The 26,734-nt window shown below is 41.6% G+C and overlaps 1 protein-coding gene across 4 annotated transcripts in view; it reads right to left on the reverse strand.

The window, feature by feature from the left end:
- DNMBP (dynamin binding protein) overlaps positions 1-26,734 on the reverse strand; it is a 111,055-nt gene that overhangs the window by 35,307 nt on the left and 49,014 nt on the right. Inside the window, exon 1 of one of the 4 annotated variants that reach the window (XM_029245758.1) lies at positions 13,143-14,933. The exons of the other annotated variants lie outside the window; for them this stretch is intronic. Within the exon in view, the coding sequence (XP_029101591.1) occupies positions 13,143-14,310 (1,168 nt within the window). The 5' untranslated portion in view covers positions 14,311-14,933. Of the gene's footprint in view, positions 1-13,142; positions 14,934-26,734 lie in introns of those variants that run through there. 4 annotated transcript variants of the gene reach the window in all.

Here is a 26,734-nt window from a genome sequence, read left to right on the forward strand (position 1 = left end):
CTTGAGCTGAATCAGTACTTTTTAATCTCACAAGAATCTATTAATGTATTGCCAGTAATTTAAGACAAACTGTCATGCTAGCCAAGATTCATCTCTACCAGTGAAATTTTAAGCAATCTGAGAGAAGAACTTTTGGTAAAGAGCCATCCCACTGCTACTAGGATGGCACCATTGACTCCTGAGGCTTTACTGGATGGTGCCTAACTCCCGGGTTGTTGCTTCCCTCCACCATCGAATGGAGCTCTTTTTAACTTTAAATTTTACCACATATTTATATGGCACTTACTCTATGTGTCAAGCATTGTTCAGGCACTTTACAAATACTGGCTTATTTAACCCTCATCACAATCCTACTATCGTCCCCATCTCACTACTGATGAATGAAGAGAAATTCAGTAACTGGCCAAGTATGTGGAAGATGTGAGCCCACACTGGCTCCAGAGCCTGCAATTGCTACTCTGCCTCTAGTGCTTTTTCCAGGCAGGCAAATCTTGGGAACTGTGACCTGGAAATCTACTTGTGGGTTTTGGTGACCACCTGGTAGCTAATGATAAAATGATGTGATTTTAAAGCACACTTAACCTCTGTATAGCCACAGGTCACCCACCATTAAGACTGTGAACAATTATGTATTTAATCACATATACATATGTTCACATCATTATAGCTGTAAAACCCTACTCAGTATAACGTAAATAATCCCCCAGACAGAATCAAATCTAGCAATGTCATACACAGTAAATATTCAATAGTATTCCAGACAATTTATGGCAGAAATTATGTGCAAGTGAAGGGATGTTTATCAGTGCATAAAGAAAATTTAGAAACCACCAAAATTTCTCCCAAAAGGGGCCTGTTAAATAAATTGCTGTGTATCTGCATAACAGAATACTATTACAGCCACTGAGATACAGATTTATATTCATTAATACAGAACGTTGTCTCATGTGTGTTGTTAAATGGAAAAAGATTACAAAAGAGTTTGTGAAAGAACTGCAATTTTGTTAAAAAGGGAAAAATATTTTCAATGCACATATTTGAAAATGAAAAAGTCTTGGTGACAAAATTCTGATTTTTTTCTTTTCTTTTCAACTTAATTTTCTAGTTTTCCTCTAGTGAACATATAATATTGACATGACAAATAATAAGGTGGAAAAAAGAACATGTGCTATACAACAAGAACACTCTACTACTCTGTCCTCTCTCAATTACCCTGTTAAACCCCTTTCAAATTCTTTCCTCACTTTTTTATAATCTGAGATTTCTTTCCTGACCTAATCCCTTCAAATTGCTGAAGAAAATGGGTAATAAAACACTTGAAATAACAATCTGCTAGTCTAATAAGAAAAGCAAAAAAAAACCCCACCTGCTTAGCAATCTGTCTAGAAAACTCTGAGAGGAAGCGATCTTTGTAAATTTGTTCATATTCCCACCAGGCCAAGTAGGGGATCATTAAGTCCTGGTTTTCCATGTGACCACATCACTCCAGCCGGCCCACCTAGCCCCACCACTTCTTTTCCTTCAGCACCTATGTTACTTGTATTTGGAGAAAGTTTATCCTGCTCAATGTTAAACTTTCAGCACCGTGGTCCCTGACTTTTCTGTAGGACTCATAGCAGACTCTTCCCGGATCACCAGACTTCAGGGAAGGATCTATTATATTTTGGTCCTAAATCTCAACAGTAACTGAAAAAACTTTCCCTGTGCCTTTTGCTCAGTGACTGCCTTGCCTATTTTGGCAAGTAGCCTCCATCCAGCACAATCCCTGCTGGGAGGGTTTCCACCTTGGGAAACCCATTTCCCCCTTCTTCTACCAGGGCCTACCCTGGCCTCTAAAAGAAGAGCAAACAAGAGTCAAGTGCCCAGAGTACAAGAGTCTGCAACTTCTTATGCTGCCAGGAGAGCGAAATTAACACTAGATCCTCTGAAACACCATTTTTGAACACTCATCAAATCCTAGAAAGGTGTGCTGTTAGGGTGCTTAAAACTATGAGGTTATTATTATTGTTGAATCTTTAGGCAGCAGAAGTGAAATAACCAAGAAGGCAAAGATAGTTTTTGTAAAATAATAATTAGAAATAAACCATCACTGTTTAATAAGCAAATTTTGATTACAATCAGCCAATAAAACTTTAGATGAAAACTTTATTTTCAGACACACATCTGATGGTTTATTTACCAGGTCTCTTGAAGGAAGGTATTATTGCTCTCATTTTTCAAATGAGAGCAAAAAGCAATGAAATGACTTGCCTGAGACCACGCAGCTAATAACTATTCAAAACTAGCATCTCAAGCCGCTGCTTTCCATCAAATGTCAAGGCCTGTTCTGGGTTGCATGGCTTTTTGATATGAGTGTGGCTGTTTCCTGCACTGTATTTCCATTTTTGATAATAACATTACAGTGATGTCTCAAATTTTGCTCATTAACAGGACCCTCTGGTTATTTTTCTATCCTACTCTAGAAAACCAGATTTTCTTCAGCTTCTGTTAGTTTACTTTTATTCCTTCCACTTGTTCTCACATTTTATGTATCTTTTAGAACTGTGTACAAAACAAAACAAAAACCAGTTGATCTGAGTTATAATCCTGTTCAAAGTTTTAATTACAAAAATATATGAAAATATTGAATAGAGAGCTACCAAGCAGACTGCTAGGAGATGGGGCAAAGTACAGAAAGCTGAAAAGCCCTCTAAAGCTTTCTTCCATCTCAGGCAAGTCATTTCATCTGTCTGGTCCTCAGGAATAGCAAACCAAGTGGGGTGAAACTAGGTGGTCTTAGACATAAATTCATGAAACAAAACAATAATACAAAATAGAATGAACTTAAGCATTATGTATTTTGGTTACATTAATTTAAAAGGGTGAACCCAGTCTTTCAAAATAAGGATTCTTTCCAAGTGTGATCCAATATTTTTATGGTAAAATCTGATTAAGCCTAGGATATCAGTTAGTACTATCTTATTTTCTAGCTGAAACCTGGGGAAAAAAACAAAACCTCAATATGAGGGAACATAAATTGGGTTTTCCCCGGGACCCCAGTCATTCATGCTGTACAGGCTTCAATGAGCTCTCGGCATCCCAATAGTCACTCTGTTCCCCTATATCTCCCCTGGCTTCCACTTCTAGGGACATATGTGGAGCTGCTTCTAGATCTTGAGAGGGCAGCAGGCTCAGTGAATTAAGGTACTCAGACTACAAGTCAGAAGATCTGGGGTCTAGCCCTGCCCCCACCTTACCTGAAATGTTACACAGCCTCTCTGGGCTGTTGTTTCCAGGTGTGTATAACAGAGCAGTTGAGCCTCTTTGGTTACTTCCAGGCTCTAAAATCTTATGTACTTTCCTACTCTGTTACTTCACTTACTCCTCTTGGTTTGGTATAACTACACTAGTCTCTAACTAGCTCCACAAGGAGTGTCACTTAGTGTGTCACTTAGTGACTAACCTGGGCAGTTAGTCACTTCCCCTCCCCGAGGTCTGTGCTATTACAGAACATAGCACAACATATTTTAAGTATTTGTTTCCTTATTATTCCTTGAACATAACAAGCTCAGCTTGTCTCTGTGCTTTTCTGCTTACCTACTGTCCTTTTAGCCCAGTTAGATGAAGGCTTCTCTAGTCCTTGGATTACTCTTTTCTCTAAACTTTACTTCTTGGGTAACAACACAAAATAATACTTACTATTTATCTTTTGATGTACATGTTCTGTGCCCTCAAATAGAATATTTCACTGGATAACAAATATTCATTGAGTACCTACTGTATGCTATGTAAGGGTCTGGAAACACCACCTTCACTGCCATCATGGAGATTAGAGTCTACTGAACTTTTCTGCATACCTAATCTGTACCTAATTTACAGTAGGTAGCACAGCAACCAGCACTTAAGAGAAGGCACCAATTATTATTATTATTTAGAGTGCCCTACACATTGTTCTGCATGATTGTAATGAAAAACACTATGCAAAGATTTTAAAAAATCATTAAATATCCTAATTTTTGTTTGTCTTAAGTACTTAGCTGCCATACCTATGACACTGGGGTAAATAAGGTTTCAATCTTCCCCTGAGGGGCAGAGGGTGGAGAGCAGAGGAAACTGAATTCCATATCTCCAAATCACTGAGGAAAGGACTAGAGGAATTCTACAATAATTTTTGTCTAAGTATTGCTGTGAGGTCAATGGTAAGTGGAAGCATCTCCATATTTCAGTATATGCTAAGATGCGCACTTTTTCATATTTTAACATTTCAGAAATGGAAATGTCTTTTCCAATCAATAGCATGTTAATTAAAGTCTTCTAGGGACTTCCCTGGTGGTTCAGTGGATAAGGCTCCACGCTCCCAATGCAGGGGGCCAGGGTTCGATCCCTGTTTGGGGAACTAGATCCTGCACGCATGCCACAACTAAGAGCCCACATGACGCAACTAAGGGCCCACATGCTGCAAGTAAAAATCCTGCATGCCACAACGAAGATCCCGTGTGCCACAACTAAGAAGCCCACGTGCTGCAACTAAGACCTGGGGCAGCCAAAAATAAAAATTAATTAATTAATTAATTAAATTTAAAAAGGAACTAGTTTAAAAAAAGGCTTCTAATTAGAAGTCTTTCTTTTTTAAAATTTTTTAAAATTTATTTATTTTTATTAAAAAAAATTTTTTTTTCATTTTTGGCCATGCCACTCGGCTTGTGGGATCTTAGTTCCCCAACCACGGACCAGGGATTGAACCCGGGCCCTTGGCAGTGAGAGCACTGAGTCCTAACCACTGGACCACTGGGGAATTCCCTCTTCTTTCTTTCTAATGCTACATAAATTATTCAGTGTCTTACAATAGATGGTGTTTTAGATTCAACGAAATGCAATATATTTCATCTGTTTGCCTCCTCTCAGCTTATGATTTGAAGGGGTTTCTTGACACCATGGAATGAGGTCCGTGATCTAGAATCTAGCCCTGCTCCCTGCTGTGCGGCCATGTACACAAATGTGTATCTTCCCACCAGAAATGACTTGCATTGCACTGTCACACCCCTGTGACTTGACAGCCTGATGTTTACACAGTTCGGGCACTTTCTGGTTTCTCAGGAAATATCAAATTGGAAAACTCTGTGTTAGGGTGGGAGTGTCAAGTTTCTGAGCTCCCAGCCCAACATTCCTTTGAAGGCTGGGCCTGCCGTGGCACTGCAAGTCAGCTGCTTGAATTCACCCCCCTCCCACTGCCCCCCCTTCAACATCCTCAGGTCCACAGGAATGACAATGCCCTAGAACACTGCCTCTTCCTATCCTACCTCAATTTCTTGCCTTTCCTGGTTATCTTGTTGCTTTTACAGAGACCTGGGATCTTCCCAGAGCAATATTCCTTTACCAATGATGAAACATTACATAAAAATAATGTAGGTAACAGCTTGTGGAGAAAGCAGAGTCTAGCTTACTGAGACTACCACACATGATCCCAGTAGGCAGGACTGCCTTACTTTCTCTAAAGCTTCGATTATCTCCCAACTCTTGACAAAATAGGGCCCTTCATTTATTTCCTTTTGCCTCCACATATTTTCTCATTCCCTCTTCTTTGCTTCCTACCTACTCATCTATCTTCAAACAAGCACTGACATCTGATTTTAAAAAGTAAATACACGAAAACTTTGTTCAACTCTGTGCCCCCCTCAGCCACAGTCACACCTCTTTGATGCTTTCTATGCAAGGTCTTGAAAGAGTGGTCTTCATGCCCTCCCTCTATGACCTCCCTCCCCCATCTAAATCCTTTGCAATTAATTCTGTGTCATCACTATATGCCAGTAATATTGCCTTTTTAGTCAACCGATAACCTCAACAAACCCACGGCATCATCCTTGACTTCCCTGCAGCATCTGAAAGTGTTGGCCATTCTCTCCTACTCTATGCCCTCCAGTTTTCTTCTGCCCTCCCCTAGTGTTTCTGCCATCTCTCCTCCTCCTGTCCCACGCTGTGGGCGTCCCCTAAGCCCAGTTCTCAGACGCTTGTGCTTTCCCCAGCCATTCCCATCCTCAGAGAAGTCATCCACTCACAGTGTCAGTGATCACATCTCAGAGGGTGAATCACCACGTGCAGGTCCAGCTCTGACTCCTTCCTCAGGTTCTGGTCCAAACTCCCATCTGGTTTGTAAGATTTCAATACGCTAGTTCTTCCCCACACCGTGTTCCTCTTTGTCACCACAACTCTGCATCTTTGCTCATAGGCTTTCCCCAGCTGGGAATTTTCTCCTTGCTTCTCTCTTCCTATCTCAACCCCACTACTCCTTTAAGCTGTAGCTCAAATTCAAACATCTTCCTAAAGTCTTTTCCATTAACTCAAGTAAAAACTGAGCTATTCCTCTTCTGATTGTCCATAGCATTAACTGTCTATGCTAGATACTTCTCTACTTTATTTAATTATTCATATTTTTACATTTTGTCTCTTCAACTGATCTATAAACTCCCGTGATGGGGAGGGGTCGGGGGGAGGTATCCTTTCCTGGATACCCCAATGCTTGGTACAGTGCTAAGTACAAACACTAGTTATTAAACACCTGTTGAACTGCATTCGAAGGGGATATGGGATCTATGTGCTGGTATAGTATGATTGATGATGATGATGATAGCAGCTCGTGTTTATTTAGCATTTACTATGTGCCAGGCTGTGTTGCACTATTCTGAATATTTGCCCATCTATAAACTCACCTATTCCTCATAATACTATCATGTACGTACATTATCTGGTTTTGTTGATGAGGAAACTGCAGCATAGAGACAATAAATAATTTATACAAAGTTACACAGGTAGCAGGGCCAAGGTGGGGGAAGGTACCTAATAGTTCTTCTTACTGCAGTTATAAAATTGTATTTGAATCATTTGCTTATATGCTGCTTTCTGTTTAAAACTGTGAGTTCCTGAAGGCAGGCACAAGTCTTACTCATCTTATCCAATGTCTCATTAGGGACACGGCTTGCATTTGGGGCAGAACAGTTCTTCACTGTGTAGGATGGTCCTACACCCTGAAGACATTTAGTGTCCCTGGTCCTTGCCTCATAAATGCAAGTAGTCCCCTGCACCCTGCCATTGTGACAACCAAAAGATATCTCCACCCATTTCCAAATGCTGGGGCTGAGCTCGCCAAGCCTCAGAAAGCCTGCCGCCTCCAGAGCCCTCTACATACCAAATCGACACCTCAACAGTCCCTAGAGCTCTGATTTAAGCTAGGTGATTCCCCATCCCAACCTTCACTACTGCCATTTGGACCACAGATGGATACCTAATCAATGAACGGTTAATTCATATGATGAGGCCTAACTAAAAAACTCAAGCTGAGTCAATTATACTCTCTCCTGGGAATTTGAATTAAGAACTACCAGGCAGGGCTTCCCTGGTGGCGCAGTGGTTGAGAGTCCGCCTGCCAATGCAGGGGACACGGGTTCGTGCCCCGGTCCGGGAAGATCCCACATGCCGCGGAGCGGCTGGGCCCGTGAGCCATGGCCGCTGAGCCTGTGCGTCCGGAGCCTGTGCTCCGCAACGGGAGAGGCCACAACAGCGAGAGGCCCACGTACCGCAAAAAAAAAAAAAAAAAAAAAAAAAAAGAACTACCAGGCAGATTAGATAGAACAGAGGCAGAAGCTGCAAGAATGCCCCAGAGAGTGTTGGGACAACTATGGTTATGTGCAATCTAGTGAAGGAGTAGAAAATATAAGTGGAAGGTGTTGGTCTGTGGTTAGAGAAGACCAAGGCAGAGGCTCAGAGAACAGCAAAAAACATCTTGAGGAAAGATGGCCTGTGAGAGAGGGATACAGAGAAAGCGAACAGCTGGTCCACGGGGTACCTGGCGTCAGTCCACTTGTACTACAACAACAGCCTTAGCCCTCCTCAGGGTCTTAAGGTCATTTCTGTCTAACCAGAACATAGTACAGTGTTTGGTACTCAGTAAATTTGTTAGATAAAGATACGTGAATGGCTCATGTTTGTTAAAACAGAACCAGATTGGAATAAAAGCTGCAAAAAGGGCTCTGAAAACTGTAAAGCATGTAAAGTAAAGTGGTACCACTATTACTACTACTGCTGATGAAATGCCACAGTTCATTCTGCTGAACTTTTGCTACTGCCCAGTTAATTCCTAGAAGCAGGCCCCTGGTCTCTGGAGGGGCAGAGACCTCTTGGCACCTGCTATACTCATGGCTTGTAAGCAGCCTATGAAATTAAGAAGGATACAAAGCTAATGCCTTGGGGACTTCCCTTGTGCCCCGGTGGTTAAGAATCTGCCTTCCAATGCAGGGGATGTGGTTCAATCCCTGGTCAGGGAACTAAGATCCCACATGCTGTGAGGCAACTAAGCCCCCATGCTCTAGAGCCCACATGCCACAACTAGAGAGAAGCCTGTGTGCCACAATGAAAGATCCCGCATGCCACAATGAAGACCCCGTGTGCCACATGTAAGACCCAATGCAACCAAATAAATAGTAAATAAATATTAAAAGAAAAAAAAGCTAATGTCTTGGATTGACTGGCAGATATTTTATTCCAGTAGTCTGAATACAGACTGTAGCTATAGAGAGATATATTCACATACTCGCAATGAAAAGAAACCTTGACTCTGAGAGTCTTAAAAACTTTGAACTATCTGTGTAACACTGGGAAAAGTGCCTTCAAATCTGTGCAGGTTTTTATCTTGGGAGAAAAACAAAACAAGATTTTCTTGCTCCACTGCAATTACTGTCCAACCTTTTAAGGAGCCGCTTTTACAGTAGGCCCTCTGTATCCACAGGCTCTGCATCTGCCGATTCAACCAACTGCAGAGCGAAAATATTTTTAAAATCCAGAAAGTTTCAAAGCAAAACTTGAATTTGCTACGCTGGCAACTGTTTAAACAGCATTTACACTGCATTTACAACCATTTACAGAGTATTAGGTATTATAAGTAATTGAGATGATTTAAAGTATATGGGAGGATGTGCATTAGGTTACCTGCAAATACTATGCCATCTTATCGAAGGGACTTGAGCATCTGTGGATTTTGGTATCTGAAAGGGTGTGAAGGTGGGGGTAGGGTGTTGGTCTTGGAACCAACCCCTCGCAGATACAGATACCAAGAGATGACTATATATCCCTCACCACCACTTCCCTCCTAAACTCCCTGTAATATGCCTTGTGTCTCTGTTGCTCCTATTCCTCACCTCATGTCCCAAATGGTCTTTACTTAGAACACATCCTCTCATAGCTTTGCCGCACATAACACAGTTGAACCCACTCCATTCGAAGCCCTTCTCTGGCTCCCATAACACAATACTTTTCTGTTCTTCTACGTTCATTTATCTGAAATGAACCTAAACCTGCACTTCTGGCTTTAACTGTGGTGTTGTAGTAAAAGCACTGGTCTGGGCATCAAGAGACCCAGTTTCTATTCCTGGTCTAAGGATCAACCAGTTACCTTGGCCACACGGTTCAACTTCTCTGAGCTCTGTCTCTTCATTTATAAACTGAGTGAGTTGGATTTAAGTACTTTTTCACACTGTGACTCACATTTTACATTGTGGTTCAGTAGATACATACATACATTTATCTAATCCATGTATGTATGTGTATATACACACACTCAGAAGTATTACATGCTTACTTTTACTACATGAGATGTACTTGAAACTTTCTATTCATTTCTATTTTATTTTTCAAAAAATGCTAGTTGTAACCCACTAAATAGACTTCAAAACCCAATCACGGGTGGTTACCCACATGTATAAAATACTAAACTTGTTGAAATGTCGGGTTCCTTCTAGTAATAATATAAGAGGATTTTGTGTTGTAGCCTTCCAACCTTGAACCATTAGCCTTAACTCACATCTGAATTCCAGCTTCCTATTTCTCTCTGTAAGAGTTCTTCATTTAGATATCATAATATCACTTAAATTAACCTAGTTAACATGGAATTTGAAGCACCAGGTCCCCTTCCCATCAAAACTATTTATGTTATTAGCAAGTGTAAAATCCTAGTGTTGACTTTTGGTCTAGTAATGGTAGAGTAACCTACATTGTACTAACCTCCCTACTGAAAATTATTAGCAACTCTGGACAAGATTTTTTTTTTTTTTTTTTTGGCGATACGCGGGCCTCTCACTGTTGTGGCCTCTCCCATTGCGGAGCACAGGCTCCGGACGCACAGGCTCAGCGGCCATGGCTCACGGGCCCAGCCGCTCCGCGGCATGTGGGATCTTCCCGGACTGGGGCACGAACCCGTGTCCCCTGCATCGGCAGGCGGACTCTCAACCACTGCGCCACCAGGGAAGCCCCCTGGACAAGATTTTTTTAAAAAAAAATAACTGTGTGAAGACACTAGAAAGCCACCAAAAGCAGCCAGAAACTGGAGGGGATACGACTTGAAACATGGCTGGAAAACTAGGTAAGATCCCTATTTACCTGATACCTCCTCCCCCTACCCCAAGGCAATCCCTAGTCTTTCAGCATGCTGGAGAATAAAGCAAAAACTGAGAGCCAGCAAGTGGTAATCTTACTGGGCTGCAGAGTCAAAAAGGTTCTGGGGCTCTGAAGTGGCTTGATGTTAAGGGAGAAATCCTGCAAAAGAGTACGCTGCAGAGAGGACAGCCCCAAAATCTATGCAGAAATTCCCTTCAAATCCTTGAACTGTACATGCAGTGATGAGACTCCAGGGAACCCAGCAGAAAGCGGTAACAGCTGCACAACTCTCTGCAGCTGGCAAGACAGTTTGAAATCTGAGTCCCTTCAAATCAGGAAGTTCAATACATATGTCCAGTGTTCCACTTAGAAACCTCTGCAGAGCCGCACCTTAGGAGTAAGGCCCACCTCCCAGGAGCCATACCCTAGGACTAAGGGCAAAACCATAACAAACCTGCCCTAACAAAAATCTAAGCTTGAGGCCTTCACAGGAGAAACTGATAAGAAAGGTGAGGGGAAGGAAAAACCCTGGCAGAACAACTTGGTTTCTAGCCTGGGAGATGGTCAAGGAGCAGGCACTGAACAGCGCTTTGTCTCTCAGATGCAGCAGGTGGAGGGTGGGGAAGAGTGGGGGAGAGGAAGGCACGGGCATTCCACTTGGGTAATTACACCTGCAAACACAGGGTGCGAGGGCAGATGTCTGTCCAGTTGGGGGAGGGGGGTCAGTCTGGATCTCAGCAGGGCGGGGACCATGCAGTGACAGTCGGGGTAGGGGAAGGATTTGTAAGGGGGATGAGAGATGGGTAGATAAAAGATGAAGAAATCATAACTTATGAGCACCTACTATGTCCCAGACATGTGATTAAGTGTTTTATTTATATTATCTCACTATGAGACAGGTATGATCATCTTCATTTTACAAATAAGAAATCCAAAGCTCAGAGAAGCTAAGTAATTCGTCTAAAGTTACACTATTAGTAAATGGTGGAGCTGAGATGTGCATTCAAGGCAGAAGACCAACTCCAAAGCTTGTTTTCTTTCTGTTATCAACTGTTGTAACTGTAACTTTCAGGAAGGGCAGTGGCACATGTGCTGTTAAACAGCTAGCAAAGAACATTAGAAAACAAAAAGATCTCTGGGACAGACTGAGATTTTGTTACAAGTCAAGGAGGATATTAGCGGTATAAAAAGGGGTGTCAATATGAATATACTATGCGGTATAAAAAGAGGCGTCAATATGAATATACTATCAAAAGTTAGTTAAGTCCTCAAGTAGACAGAGAGTTGTAAAAATGGAAATGGTATAAAATGGAACTGAGCTGGTTTCAGAGAGCTCATAGGGCATATTACAACACTCCAGAGAGAAGGGTTTGACTCCTAAGTCAAACAGAATAAACACAATTAGGAGGCTTAATACAATAAGGAACTAAAGATAGGAAACAAAGTTCATCTAAGGAGCGGCTGTGGGCGAAGGGAAAAGGAACGATGCAAAAACTAACCTAAGGAATCACAGAATCAGATTTTTTTTTGAGCTGGAAGGAATTTAGAAGTCATCCAATCCCTATCATTTCAGAGCAAAAATGCACCTAGGAAAAAACACCTAGCTGCTAAATATCTCAGCCTCCCAACTAAAGCTGGGTTTCATTTTTATCTTTATAAATACAGGTAGAAAGCCTGCTTTGTCCAAAATGGTGCCCTGGAAATTCAAGTTAAGTCAAGCCTGTGTTGAAAGACCACTGGATAAACCACTGGCAGTTCCAGGATCACACCAGGGACTTATGTTTTCAGTGGCCCCCACCACAAATCTAACCGGTGGGCCTATTCTGAAGGAGACCTGGATGAGAAAGCTTCACTTGGGAGGAAGGTATGACATGGATTTTCCAGATTGTTCACATTTTCTGACTCTAATCCTTCTCCTCTCATCATATGCTGGACTCCCCCCAAATTGGCCAAAACCAGAAAGTCTGTTTGGCATGAGTATAACAGATATTAAAAAAAAAAAAAAAATCAAGACTTAACGGGAACAACAACAAAATAAAATAAACATAGTTCATTTGAGACCTGGAGAAGAGATGACAAACTGGCAAGAAAGAAAGAACCTCTAATGATAAAAGACTCTTAATATCCCCATTTTACAGATACCTTAGTTAAAGCTCAGTGAGATGAAGCCATCTGAATACTTAACATGTACAAAGCACCATGAAGAATATAAATAATCTTCTCATTTCCACAAGGGTTTTAGTGCTCACCATTCCCTTAAGATTCCTGAATGTCAAGGAATGAACAAACTATAAAACAAGTTAAGTCTTCTTTCCCCCTAATGTCTAAAGTGTAGGGATTGAGAGAAAGAACACGCCAGGAAAATAAATTTTCACTTGGTGCCCTGGTAAAGGACTTGCCGTCTCCATAAGACAAACAAAAGATATTAAAGTAAAAAGGGAAAGATACCTGGGATTAGAGACCCTGACAAAAACCAAGAAAGGTAAAGGAGAGTTCCCATGACAACAGTCTGATTTTCAAAGCCATGTCACAAATTTACAGCACTATGCACGCTCTCGCTCTGTGATGTGCCACCCAGAAGAATTAAATCTCTAAGGCTGTTCTCACTCAAGATACACTTAATAAGAATTTTGGGGGCCAGGTTCCTTAAGTATACAAATGTACCTGGTACCTGGTAGAACCATCACCCCTTTTATCTATTTCCAGGTCTTATCCTCTAAGAAGGCTGGCTGAGTTCATACCTTGGGCTCTCTTCCTGTTTTGCACAAATTCTGAGCATCTCAGGGTGCTGGGTGCTGTGCTGCGGAAACGGCTATTCCTTTTCCAAGTCTCCGGGCCATTTAATTTTCTATCTTCCTCTAAATGCCAGCTATTCTTCTCTAATGAATTGCCCCAAGGAATGCCACGATGATGTTCTCCTTGGTTCCCCCCGGTCCACTGATTCCGCAGACCCTCCGGGATGACCCCTCTGCTCCCAGGTGCCATCATTCCTTGTCTGTCAATGCCATTACACTCCAAAGTCTTCATTTGGTGGAGAGAATCTGTTCCTCTGTAATTCTGAAATTTATATTCACAGTTTGCAAATAGAGTATCAGAGCCTCTATTCTCCATATCAAAATTACTCTGATCCCCGGCATGAGTCTTCACTTTGAGATCGATTTTATCATTTTGATAAACATTCCTGTCCCTGTCACAGTATTTGACAAATTCATTACCTTCACTGACACCATTCAAGTCTGGGAAGTCCACAGACTGACCATTAGTATAATTCCCAGGAACATGATATAAATCACTGAGGTCTCTATAATAAAAATTAGTTTCTTTACAATCCTCAAGATTGTAATTAAAATTCCTGCGGTCTATATGCCGGTTTTGAGGCTGACCAAAATTCTCCACAGAATCATCCAAACCCCTGTAGCCAGTCCATTGTCCAGTTTCTTTAGAGTCCTCAGGATTATGATTCAGATTCTTACGATTTACGCAGCCATTCGTCTCCCCACATCCTCCAGCTTTCCAGGTTACATCTGGGCTTCCTGCAAACCAATCATCCTTAGTCGCAGGGTTCGGATTCCCATAATCTACGTTTTCTGAATTCTTATAATCATTACAGCCTGGAGTCACACTTCCGTGGTGCATACAGTCCTTTCTACTTTCCTTTGATTCCTCATTGTCCATATAGCTTGGTTCACTCTGCTCAAAATCCCAGTATCCACAATGCCTTTTTCTGTAAGGTCGATTCTGCCCTGTGACCTGGTATCTGGAATCCAAGTCACCTTCTCTGTAAAGTCCATCTAGCGCTGTAAGGTCCCTTTTCTGCAGACTTCTGCAACCTTCATACTCCCAGCTGGAGCTCCAGTGCCCTTTCTCCTCCAGTTCTCTTTCTTTCCTCATCTCATGGGTTTCACACATATTCACTGTGCTCAAAGACACACACTTTATCGCTCTCTTCCATGGACCTGGGTTGAACGGAGATGTGGACAGGTGCAGTGTAGCCTAAGCCTGAATCTGTCCTTCTTAAAGTGTCTTAAAATGTCTCCCAAAGCAATTTAAACGTTCTTCTTCCTACTCCAGTTGGAGCACGGGGAGATGTGAGGTTATTTCGACCTCAGGATCCAATCAGTGGGCTGCTCTATCTTTCCCCAGGGAGCCCAGAAGGTAATTAGTAACTAGTGTTCATGTGATTGGAGTTGGCAGCTTTGTTTGGTGTTTCCCTCAAGCTGGTCAAACTGGCTTGGCTGCTTTATGAGCTGAAGGTAAGAAGCATTTTTTTTTGCAGAAAAAGCAGAGTGAAAGAGAAAGAGCCCCCTTTAAAAGCCTGAGGTAAGATCATGTAACAGTCTCATCTGCCTCTTTAATCCTTTAGTAATCAGGGGTACGAATAAATGCTTTCATGTGCAGCTCAAACGGGACCTCCACTACCTGTCCTCCGAGTTTGGCTTTCTACTCTCCTTGGACATCTGAAACTCTTCGGGATTCCCCTTCCCTTTAGTCAGCAGCAGGACTCTTCCGCCTTTGAGAGCTTTGCTTTTATGGGATTCAGGTTACCCATTAGTGTATACTCAAATCACAAGCTGTTCCAGCTCCTGTCTGCAGACACACTGGCTTATCCCACTCAGGAAAGAAAAAGTACGTCTTTTATTCTGATCTGGTGTATGGAATTTTATAGTGTAAAAACTCTTTCCCAAAGGAATACAGTTATATATGCTTTCACACTTTCCTTGATACTTGTCATGCCAGAGAAGCATCAAAACCATTCATCTCCTAAATCTCTTTTCTAATTCATATAGCATATTTAGGAACTGGAGAATGAGGCTGGAAATCAGACAGGTGGGTACAAAAATACCATTTTGAATTCATCAAACATTAGATTATTTTATGTGAAGCACTGTGGAAGAGAAAAGGATGAAGGTGGTCTCTGTCTCTTACCATGCAGGAGCAACACACTATAAAGTAAGATTGCATGTGAAAAGTGCTTTGACAAACACAAATGGCAATGGCAACAAAGCAGAAGTCCCTGGTAGGATAACTGGAGGTTTCATGGAAGTGGTAGCATTTGAGCTGTGCCTTCAAGCATAAGCAGGGTTTCCAAAGACTTTCCACATATGGAGAACTAGGTAATGGGGAACACTCTGAAGAATAAGTAACAGGGATCATGCTGGAGGGGTAGGTTGCAGCAGATCCCAAGGGACTTGAATGCCACTTATTTTATTCAATGGATAATAAAGAGTCACTGAAGGTTTCTGAATAGGGGAGTGACATGCTAAGAGAGTCTTTAGTAAGATTACTCTTTTAGCTATCTGGTCATCTATCAAGTATCCTTGAACTTTTATCTAATCCCTATTTGTGAAACAATGTAAGTACCCTAAGGAGACCAGGGTTATATGCTTTATCAATAATGAGATGTTGGTCTTCCCTGGTGGCGCAGTGGTTGGGAGTCTGTCTGCCAATGCAGGGGACGCGGGTTCGAGCTTCCACATGCCGCGGAGCGACTAGGCCGTGTGCCACAACTGCTGAGCCTGCGTGCCACAACTAATGAAGCCCGCGCAGCTGGAGCCCGTCCCCCGCAATGGGAGAGGCCACCGCAGTGAGAGGCCCGCACGCTGCAGCGAGGAGTAGCCCCTGCTCTCTGCAACTAGAGAAAGCCCGTGCACAGCAACGAAGACCCAATGCAGCCAAAAAAAAAAAATAATAATAATAATAATGAGATGTTTACTCTTGGGTAAACCACTTATTCTCTCTGGGACTCAACCGACCCATCTATAAAATGAGGCAGCTGGCCTCAATGACATCGTTGATTCCTCCAGTTTTAAAAATCCATGCTTCTATTTTCCTCGCAACTCCTTTTTCCTTTCCTCAAATACCTAATGTGCTGTTACACACCTTTTAGGTTCTACACTAATAGTTACTGAATGAACCTCTAGATTGTTAAATCTGATTTTCATGCAAAGGTTTTTGTTCCATAGTTCTGTTGCAGTAGTAGCAACAGCCCTGGCAGCTGCCGTGTTGTCAAGTGTGTATTAAGTGCCAGGATCAGGATGAGGGGCTAGAAAGTTGATATAAATGCTTTTTGATCTTCACTAACTGTAAGAAGGATATTATGTTATCTTTATTTTACCACAGATAAAGAATCTCTGAGACTTCGAAAAACCTGTCCAAGATCACATAAACTAGTACAAGGAGGGGCCATAATTTGAACCCAGATCTGTCTGACTTCACGGCACTAGACTCAGAGGAGTATCTCAAAAACGTAGGAAAGCCTTAATTTCCCTCAAACCAAGTAAACAAACAAGTACACTCTATCATGGTCTAATTCAGGGGTGGACCACTGCCGAGGCAAGTGTGCACACACCTCGCCCCACACTGCCATTCCCTCTTTGTCTCCAGTCCTGGCCTACCTCCCCCCTGCCCCAGTGCTGAACCTCACCACCCAACTGCGATGAGCACTTGTACCAGCACATTACAGAAAGACTGTCCAGTATCGACCGGCTCAATAATCTAAAACCTACTACCTAAACCCAATAAAGACTGTGGTTTGGTTCACAAACCAACAGGATGACAACATAATTTGGGAGGACAGCTTTGACCATGAGTTATCAGAGGAACAGTGTAAAAGAGGGCACATGGGAGGAGGAATTAGGACAGCTAGCTTCTAGAAGTTCAATTTCTGCTAATAACCAGTTTGTAGCTATGCTTAACCTCTGGCTGTCAGTTTTCTTAGTGTAAAATGAAGAAGTTAATAGTTTCTCTGCCACTTTAAATCTAAAATTCTATGATCTTACTTATTTCTAAGTTAAAAGTAAAGATTTATCTTTCCCTAACTGTTATGGAAAACAGAGTTTCCTTTGGCAACTTAAAGTCTTTGATAAAGCTAGCATGATAAGAAACACACCTAATAAATCGACCAAGAGAACAGATAAAAAGAGGATAAATTACAGGTAAGAAGGATACTAGTTATAAAAATAATCCAGTAGTAAAGGTTACACAAAGGTAAAAAGAAATGATCTTTGGATGAGTGGAGAGTGAAGAGCTGGTTATAATATGGAGCTCCTCTCTCCCCACCTCACCCCCTCCTCTCTTTTTCTAAGCCCTACTGCCTGCGGGACTTTAAAGATACAGTCTGTATAAAAGTGTAAACTGCCTCAGGTTTGCCTCATTACTGAGACCCAGAGCTAATCAAAAGCTGTGAATGGGTTGCACTTTTCATGTGATAAATCTGTGTGCAAAGAAATGTGGCCCAAGGGAATGAGGAGCATAACGGAGAAATAACTTTCTTATTTTTCTCAGTCCTAGTCCTACTAGTGAAATACAACTTTGTAGACAGTTATCTTCCCTTTCACTTGAAACAACAGTCACATCTCACAGGCCCTCTTCAAAAGCCCTGAGCAGTACTCTGCCATGATGTTTGTTACTTGTTACTATAGGGTGGGTGATCAGCTACAATGACCATCCCTGGATAGAAATTCTCCGAATATAATGCTAGAAGTGAAGGTGGGGCAGCAGGATTTGAAGGATGAGAGAAAAGAGGCAGAAAGTAGAGGAAAGGTAAAGGAACAAAAGGGAGGAGACAGTAAAAATAAATAAATAAATCTAGTAAGAACAGGTAATTACCTAAACTTTTCACAGTATCTCTGTAACTGCCCATGTGGTTCCTCTGGCCTGATGATCAATTCCTCCTCACTTTCTAAGACTCTGCCCCAGTGACGCTCTCTGATTTCCATAGTTCTTGCTATTTTCCAGAGCACCATGCAAATATCCCTCTCATCTTACCTGTTACTTTATTATACTTGTTTACCTCCTTTTATTACACTGAAAGCTTGAGGGCAATGACCAAGTCCAATCTCCAGCACAGCTCTGTACGTGGGGCACAAGAGGTACTCCCATGTTTAATGAGTTGATGGTGGTCATATTTATTGGGCACATGCTAGATGCAAGGCAGAGGGCAGGAGAGCTTACAAGTTAAAAGCACAGGCTGTGCTCTTTTTTGAATCCTGACTCTGCCACTAACTAGCTGTATAATCTTCGGAAAGTTACTTAAGCTCTCTAAGCCTGTTTCTTCATCTTTTCACCATCAAATCTACCATCCTACCTGCATCTGTACCCATCTGCTCTGCTTTCCCTCTTGTTAGAATGGAAGAACTGTCTCTGCTCTGATAACAGGCCAATCTCTCTCTCTCTGTTGGTTCACTGATCCACTCCCTCCTGACCCCTTAAAGACTTTGTTTCGGCAATTAGGCCCTCCCTCTCCTGAACGTCAGTGTGCCCCCTCTAACTATCAGTCTCATGAGCCTATGAATGTTTCCTAGCTTTTTTAAACTTTTATTTATTTATTTATTTATGGCTGCATTGGGTCTTCGTTGCTACACACAGGCTTTCTCTAGTTGCAGTGAGCGGGGGCTACTCTTTGTTGCGGTGTGCGGGCTTCTCATTGTGGTGGCTTCTCTTGCTGTGGAGCACGGGCTCTAGGAACGCGGGCTTCAGTAGTTGTGGCACGCGGGCTCAGTAGCTGTGGTTTGCGGGCTCTAGAGCACAGGCTCAGTAGTTGTGGCGCACGGGTTTAGTTGTCCCGCGGCACGTGGGATCTTCCCAGACCAGGGCTCAAACCCGTGTCCCCTGCAATGGCAGGCGGATTCTTAACCACTGTGCCACCAGGGAAGTCCTGTTTCCCATCTTACAAAGAACTTCTGCTTTGAAAGACTTGAGCAAGCCAAATACTCAATGCCTCTATTTCCTTACCTCTCACTCTATCTTTAATCCATTCCAATAAGGCTTTTATCCCTTTGTTATCACTTTACTGAAACTGCCCTTGACAAGGTCATCCAATCCAATGGTCATTTCTGAGACTTCATCTTACTTGGCTTCTCAGTAGCTTTTGGACAGAGTCACTTCCTCTTTCTTGAAGCTCTTCCTTCACTTGGACTGGCTGCTCCTTTTCCTTTGCTAGTTCATCTCCCTTGTCTTCCACATTCCCAACATTGGCTGCCCCAGGTCTTTTCCTTTGTACCCAGTTACTGAGCACACAGAAGGAATTCAAGAAATTCCTTGACTAGGAATGTGGTTTCCACTCTTAGTGCAGCTGCCTCTCAGCCTAAGGGTTAATTAGGAGGAGCGTAAAGAAGACCCTATCATTAAGGTTAAAGTAACTTGAGGGATCTCAATACAGCAACAGCCTCCAGCTAAGTGGGAAGAGGGTCTGGAAATGAGGGAGAAGACAGATACTTAAGATCAAAAAGTAAGTTCCCCAGTAAAGGAAGAGACTATGGACTAATGAAAAGACAACTGACTGGGATAGGGGAAGGCAGAAACAGAGAAAAGAGTCTGAGAGCACTGTAAAAAGAAAAATAAAGACTGCAATACAGGAAAATAAGAGGTGTTGGGGGGATCTGATATACTTTGAAGGATGTTCTAAATGGACAGGGCTGTGAGAAGCATTCAAGATGTTTTAGAGTTTAAACCTTATGGTGCACTTAAAGGTGAGTTAGGTGAGGGTTCAAATAGAGAAACTGGAAACCGTGAGCAGCTTGGGGATGTTACTAGTATGAATGAGTAAACACTTTGGAAACTTAAGTAACTTCGTGATAAGCCAACAGTCAAAAGTATATCTGGGGCTTCCCTGGTGGCGCAGTGGTTGAGAGTCCACCTGCCGATGCAGGGGACACGGGTTCGTGCCCCGGTCCGGGAAGATCCCACATGCCACGGAGCGGCTGGGCCTGTGAGCCATGGCTGCTGAGCCTGCGCGTCCGGAGCCTGTGCTCGGCAACGGGAGAGGCCACAACGGTGAGAGGGGCCCACGTACCACAAATAAAGTATATCTGTGAGGAAGGATTAAATATTTTAAAAATATATATGTCAATACATACATATATGCTCTTAAATCCACAGATATATGTAATTTAGCAAATAGTTTTCAACCAATCAGAGTACTAAAAATGTTACTGTTGGCATAAATTATTTTGGAAGTAAGTTGGCAAGAGTCAGTTGGGATCCTTCCACCTTGAGCACTTGTAGATTTGAGTTTTCCAACTGTTGCTTCCTACCACCCACTCTCAGAGGTCAAGCAATCCCTCCTTAAGTCAAAACACGCTGCCACTTCGCTGTGGCACAGTGAGAATGTACATAAAGCTGTACAGTGAAACCCACCTGAATCTGAATCCTGGCTCTCCCACTTACCAACTGTGAGACTTTGAGCAAACCTCAGTTTTCTCATCTGTCAGATGTGGACAATTTGGGGAACTGGAAAAAGTGTATAAAAGCACCTAGCACATTGTTTGACAAAGTATAAGCGCTCAATTATTTATAATTGCTGTCATCATCCTACTCTTTCCACTCCTATCTTCCAGACAGCTCACTCCCTGGGCCTCTTCTCTTTTTCTCTATCTATACTTTTTCTGTTTTTTTAAGTAATCTCATTAAATGTCATGACTTTAAATAATGTCTATGTGCTGAAAGAATTTATGTCTATGTGCTGTCAAAATTCATTTGTCCCAAATTTATGTCTCCAGGCCTAACTCCTCTGAACTCTGGCCTGTGTATCAAATTGTGCAGTTGACCTCTGCTTTGTCCCACCTCCCCCACCAACCAGCGTCTCCTGCACTCTTCACCATTAATTGAGAAATTACTGGCAACTCCAGTCCTTCCAGTTGCTCAATCTCAGGGTCATCCTCATCTATTTCACCTCACATCCAATCCACCAGCAAGTCCTACTGGCTCCAACTCAAATATACCTTATATATGATGTTCAAAATAACTGAGCACTTCTCCTCAACCCCACTCTGCCATCCTGGTGCAAGCTACCATCACCTCTTGCCTGGATCATTACAGTAGCCTCCTAACTGGTCTCTCTGCCTCTGCACCTCTGTCTTTTCTCAACGCCACAGAGTGACTCTGTGAAGTTCTAAGGTCATGTTGCTCCCCTGCTCAGAACCTTCCTGGGGCTTCTCGTCTTACTCCGAATGATGGGCTACAAAGCCCATGCCTTTGCTCTAGTTGAACTGGCCTCCTTGCTATTCCTCAAACAACAGGCACACTCTTATACTTGCTGTTCTAGCTGCCTGAAATAATCTCCCCCACCCCCCAAAATGGTTTGGCTGGCTTCCTACAATCATTCAGATCTTCACTCAAAAGTCACTTCCCTGATTCCATAGGTTCTTTTGCCTCCTAATAATACGCATATTTTTTTTTTTTTTTTTTTTTTTCAGTACGCGGGCCTCTCACTGTTGTGGCCTCTCCCATTGCGGAGCACAGGGTCGCAGGCTCAGCGGCCATGGCTCACGGGCCCAGCCGCTCCGTGGCATGTGGGATCCTCCCGGACCGGGGCACGAACCCGTGTCCCCTGCATCAGCAGGCGGACTCTTGACCACTGCGCCACCAGGGAAGCCCAATACGCATATTTTTACTTATTGTTTGTCTCTCCCCATGGGGGCAGAGATCGCTGCTATAACTCTAGAACGCTGCCTGGAATATAGCAGGAGCTCAACAGTATTTATTGAATAAATGACTGCCCCAGAGTTTTTCATCTTTGGGGTCTTGCTACATCTGGTAAAGTGAACAGTAGTAGTCAACACGCTCAGGTAGCCAGTGGCAGCAGGAATGCCTGTGGCTGAGGCAGGAGGCTAGCTACAGGCAGGTCCTCTCACTAAGTGCTGCAAAGCCTGGGTGAAATCTGAAACCCATACTTGAAGTCCCTGGAGCTATTCCAGTTTCTCCACCCCTCTGCCTGGAGCTGAGGTGAAGAAATGTTCACAAAGCCACACTACAAACTGCAAAGACTAGTGAGTCACGGGCTAATTATAAGTAACCATTCCTAGCTACGGTTCTTGACATACATTAAACCCTGTCTCCTAAAAGGAAAACTAGCTTCTGTCCTGAATCAACATGGACTCTGAATGGCTTCTGACTATGGTTGCTGTTTTATGGATTTATATACCAAGATAAAATCCATTACAAGTAACTGAGCTAATTTTTACTGAGCCAACACCCTGAACTAGATGTTACAAAAGCCGAGGATATTGGGTTTTTTCTTATATACTGACAAACTAGAAAGAAAAACCATTATTTCTTTTACATGAACTTTTATAACTTAAAAGACCACAAAACGTTTTACCTTTTAAACTCTATTACCTTTTACTAGTTTGGGAAAGAATTCTTATACCTGAGGCATTCTAAGGAGTCTTCAGAATAATAAATTGCTTCTGTATGTAGAAAAACCATACTTTCAATTTTTAAAAATCTGTCTGGAATATTATGTATCACTTCAGTGTAAAGATGTTATTATTCCATATCAGTCATTCTCCAACTGGTTAACCTAATGGCTCTCTTTAGTGGACCTTAGATCTCACCCAATATCTTGGTGAAAATGTTACTTTCCTGAAAAACATATTCTGATTTGATGTGCAACAGTCATTTAAAATTCAAATTAAAAATTACCCCGAGTGTCTATGGCCAACCTTCTTCCTGGTATTACCTTAAGGGGAGACGTTTAGGAGCAAGGTTCCTGATGTGGAAGAGGCTGACTCTACAATTTACCAACCACTGCACTGATTTAGAACAACAGGGTCTTGGCCCACACAGAAATTAACTATGGCCATAATTCAAAGGCAGCAAGACAGACAGACAGTGTGATTAAATACAGAGGTCAATATCAGTATGATCACTAGAGTTTCAAAGATACACAAATACGAATGATACTATGACTATATCCTTTTTATTAATCAGTGTATAGCCAGTGCCTGGGTCATACTATGTGCTGAAGAAATGTTTGCTGAGTAAAGAAATGAATGTACAACCCTGACTGTCCAATTCAGGCATGTGAACCTCTCCTCGAGGTAGAAAAGGACTATGATATGCTAAAATGAGATTCTCTCAGGGCCACAGGATGTAGTTCTAATAAGGGCTTCTAAAAGTAACTTGTACTGGTAAATCTGAAAAGTCTGTGGACTAATGCTGAATATTTCTACTGCTTCAGAAGCCAAACTATTTATCAGATTTGAAGGTACCATTTTTGGTTTTGGTTTTGTTTTGTCCATGCCTCGCAGCTTGCGGGATCTCAGTTCCCCGACCAGGGATTAAACCCAGGCCATGGCGGTGAAAGCCCGGAATCCTAACCGCTAGGCCACCAGGGAACTCAATTATTATTATATGCTTAAATTATTAAGCAATTTATTATTCTGAAGACTCCTTGGAATGCCTCAGGTATAAGAATTCTTTCCCAAACTAGTAAGGTACTGTGTTTTAGATATGGACTTCTACTTGTTAATTAGCAACTCATCTGACCAGAAGCTCCTGGAAGGCAGACAACACATCTATGTTTATTACTATATACCCTGCCCTTAACACAGTGCCTGCCACATGGTAAAAACTTAACCAACATTTGCTGGATGAATGAGTGATTGACTCGATACCATCCTGAAGCCTACAATGACATATCATTCCCCAACACACTATACTCACAAATGCCTCCTAGTATTCTACCCTGACTCTACATGATAATTCCAGACTTAAAACTCCTAATTCTCAGACATAGCCAAACACTAGCTTATCTAAAACTACTAATAAAGGACTTTCTATTTCCAATAATTGAAGTTTAGGCCAACCATCTCACAGAAAGAAAGCTTAAAAAGTTAGACGAACTATTTAAAAATCTTAAAACTATCATCAATGACAAGATGGCAGAGTACAGGCCAAAACCAAAAGGAAAACTAGAATCCAGAGAGGTAAATAACCACAGAAACTACAATGCCCTGGGGCATCTACCAGTCCCAGAAAACTCAGCTTTTGTTTCAATGGCCCTCTGAGGAGAAGAGGTCAATAACCCAAAGCCCAAGGCAAGGTAAGGAGTCTAAAAGGAGACCTTTTCTATAAATAAGCTAAGATTCCAGAGACTCCTGAGAGAGAATCAGAAATGGACCAGCCCTCCTGCAAAATTACATCTCGGGCTCTAATACTTTCACCGTCCAAGGTACTTTAAGCCTTGAAATTAGTTTAAGGTGGAGGTGGACTGAGAATGATATCGTTTCCATGTGGGAATTCCTCCTCAGCGTTGCTTAAGGAATTTATATTACGATAATACTTATATAATTTATATTACGATCTTACGATTTCTGAATCGTAAGAAAAAATCAGCCGAGAAATCTGGAAAAAAAGGAGAAAATACTATAATTCTCTGTGAGAATAAAGCTTAACAATAAATGTAGAGACATTACTGGTTTGAAAGAATCTACCAGTGCCAAGTTGAAAGCAAGAGCAGAAAATACTGACCCACAGAGTAACGATTAAGGTTGACCGGGACAAAAGTACATAGGAGAAAAGTGACTAGGATCTAATCAGTTAGTATTGCTTGTAACTGTTGCTATGTTATGAATGTGTTTATAAAGCACGTGTGTTCATGGCCCTGTGCGCTAACAGTGAGTCACTCTTGCAAATAAAATAAATACTAATAAGGGGCTTCCCTGGCAGCGCAGTGGTTGAGAGTCTGCCTACCGATGCAGGGGACACGGGTTCATGGCCCGGTCCAGGAAGATCCCACATGCCGTGGAGCGGCTGGGCCCGTGTGCTATGGCCGCTAAGCCTGCGCATCCGGAGCAACGGGAGAGGCCACACAGTGAGAGGCCCGCGTACCGCAAAAATAAATAAAAATAAAAAATAAATAAATACTAATAAGCTTATTTGCACAGTATATTTTATATAAACCTTGTAAGTGATGGTCCAAGAAATATCAAATTTTAGAAGTAAAATAAGTCCTTAAATTGGCAATTCTGACACATGATTCTGTGAAGCATTGAATCTTGCTCAGAGGCAAATGTTCCATTATTTTAATACTACTCAAAAATGTTTGCTCAGTGTTTTCCAGTGTTTGTATTTGCTACAGGTTATAGTTCTTTGTAAGTATTTTAACAAGAGAAATGCAGAGAAGATGTGAATATTAAATATTGAATCATTATGTTGTATTACCTGAAATTAACATCATATTGTATGTTAATTATTTCAATTAAAAAAATTTTCAAAGATGTGAATATTGTCACAAATTTATTGTCTAAAATTTGAATTAGCAAAACAATATTGATTCCAATGGCAAAGTCAAAATCAGAGCAAGTAGACAAAATATTTTCACTGTTAAAAAAGAATACAAGCACACATATGTATAACTGAATCACTTTGCTGTACGGCAGAAATTAACACACGTTGTAAATCACCTATACTTCATTAAAATTTAAAAACTAGAAATATTCAATGCAAATAGTTGCTAGAAAATAAAAAAAGAAAACCTGTCTGTAAAAAAAAAAAAAAAAAAAAAAAGAAAGATTATGAGCTTATGCAAAGCAACATGTACCCTAATGGCCCCACCTGAAGATGTTTTTGGATACATTCTTAACACTCAACCAACATCAAAGGAAACTTTTTCCTATGTCTGGAATATTAGCCACAAAACAAAGATCAACTAATACTTTGTGTATTTAAAATTTTGTTTTAAAAATCACTTTAAATACTAAATATTTGTGGTATGATTTTACAGTTTTTAAATTATTTTTATTTAACATTTATTTTGTGTTAATATTCCCTTATTTTAATGTTTTATATTATCAGATGTCTAGTGTCATGTTAATTTTCTAATTTTGATAAATATTTTTGAGTTATGTAAGATATTAGGGTTAAGGGAACTCTACTATTTCTGCAACTTCTCTATAAATCCAAAATTATTTTAAAGTAAAAAGTAAAAAATAGGGACTTCCCTGGTGGTGCAGCGGTTAAGAATTCGCCTGCCAATGCAGGGGACACGGGTTCGAGCCCTGGGCAGGGAAGATCCCATGTGCCACAGAGCAACTAAGCCTGTGCGCCACAACTACTGAGCCTGCGCTCTGGAGCCCACGAGCCACAACTACTGAAGCCTGCAGCGCCTAGAGCCCATGCTCTGCAACAAGAGAAGCCACTGCAATGAGAAGCCCGCGCACCGCAACGAAGAGTAGCCCCCGCTTGCTGCAACTATAGAAAGCCCTCGCGCAGCAACGAAGACCCAACGCAGCCAAAAATAAATAAATAAAATTTAAAAAAAAAAGTAAAAAATATTTCAAAGTTAATTATCAGGTAGAGAATTTTACATGTCATTAAAATATATAATCTCATAATATTTTGGTTCATAATAATAAAAACTTATGCATTTATTTCATATATATGTGTATATATACATAAAATCTCTGACACTTTTAGTATAATCCTAACACAGGAAAATTGTTCACTGTTGATTATTACAGTCATTACTGTTATTACTTAAGAACATGTAAATAAAAGTTTTTTTTAAAATGCAGAATAATTTATAATTTCAGGAATTCCAATTTCTTGT

This window comes from Monodon monoceros, unplaced genomic scaffold (assembly GCF_005190385.1).
Source record: "Monodon monoceros isolate NGI ecotype Baffin Bay Population unplaced genomic scaffold, NGI_Narwhal_1 Super_Scaffold_4, whole genome shotgun sequence".
NCBI classification, from domain to species: Eukaryota; Metazoa; Chordata; class Mammalia; order Artiodactyla; family Monodontidae; genus Monodon; species Monodon monoceros.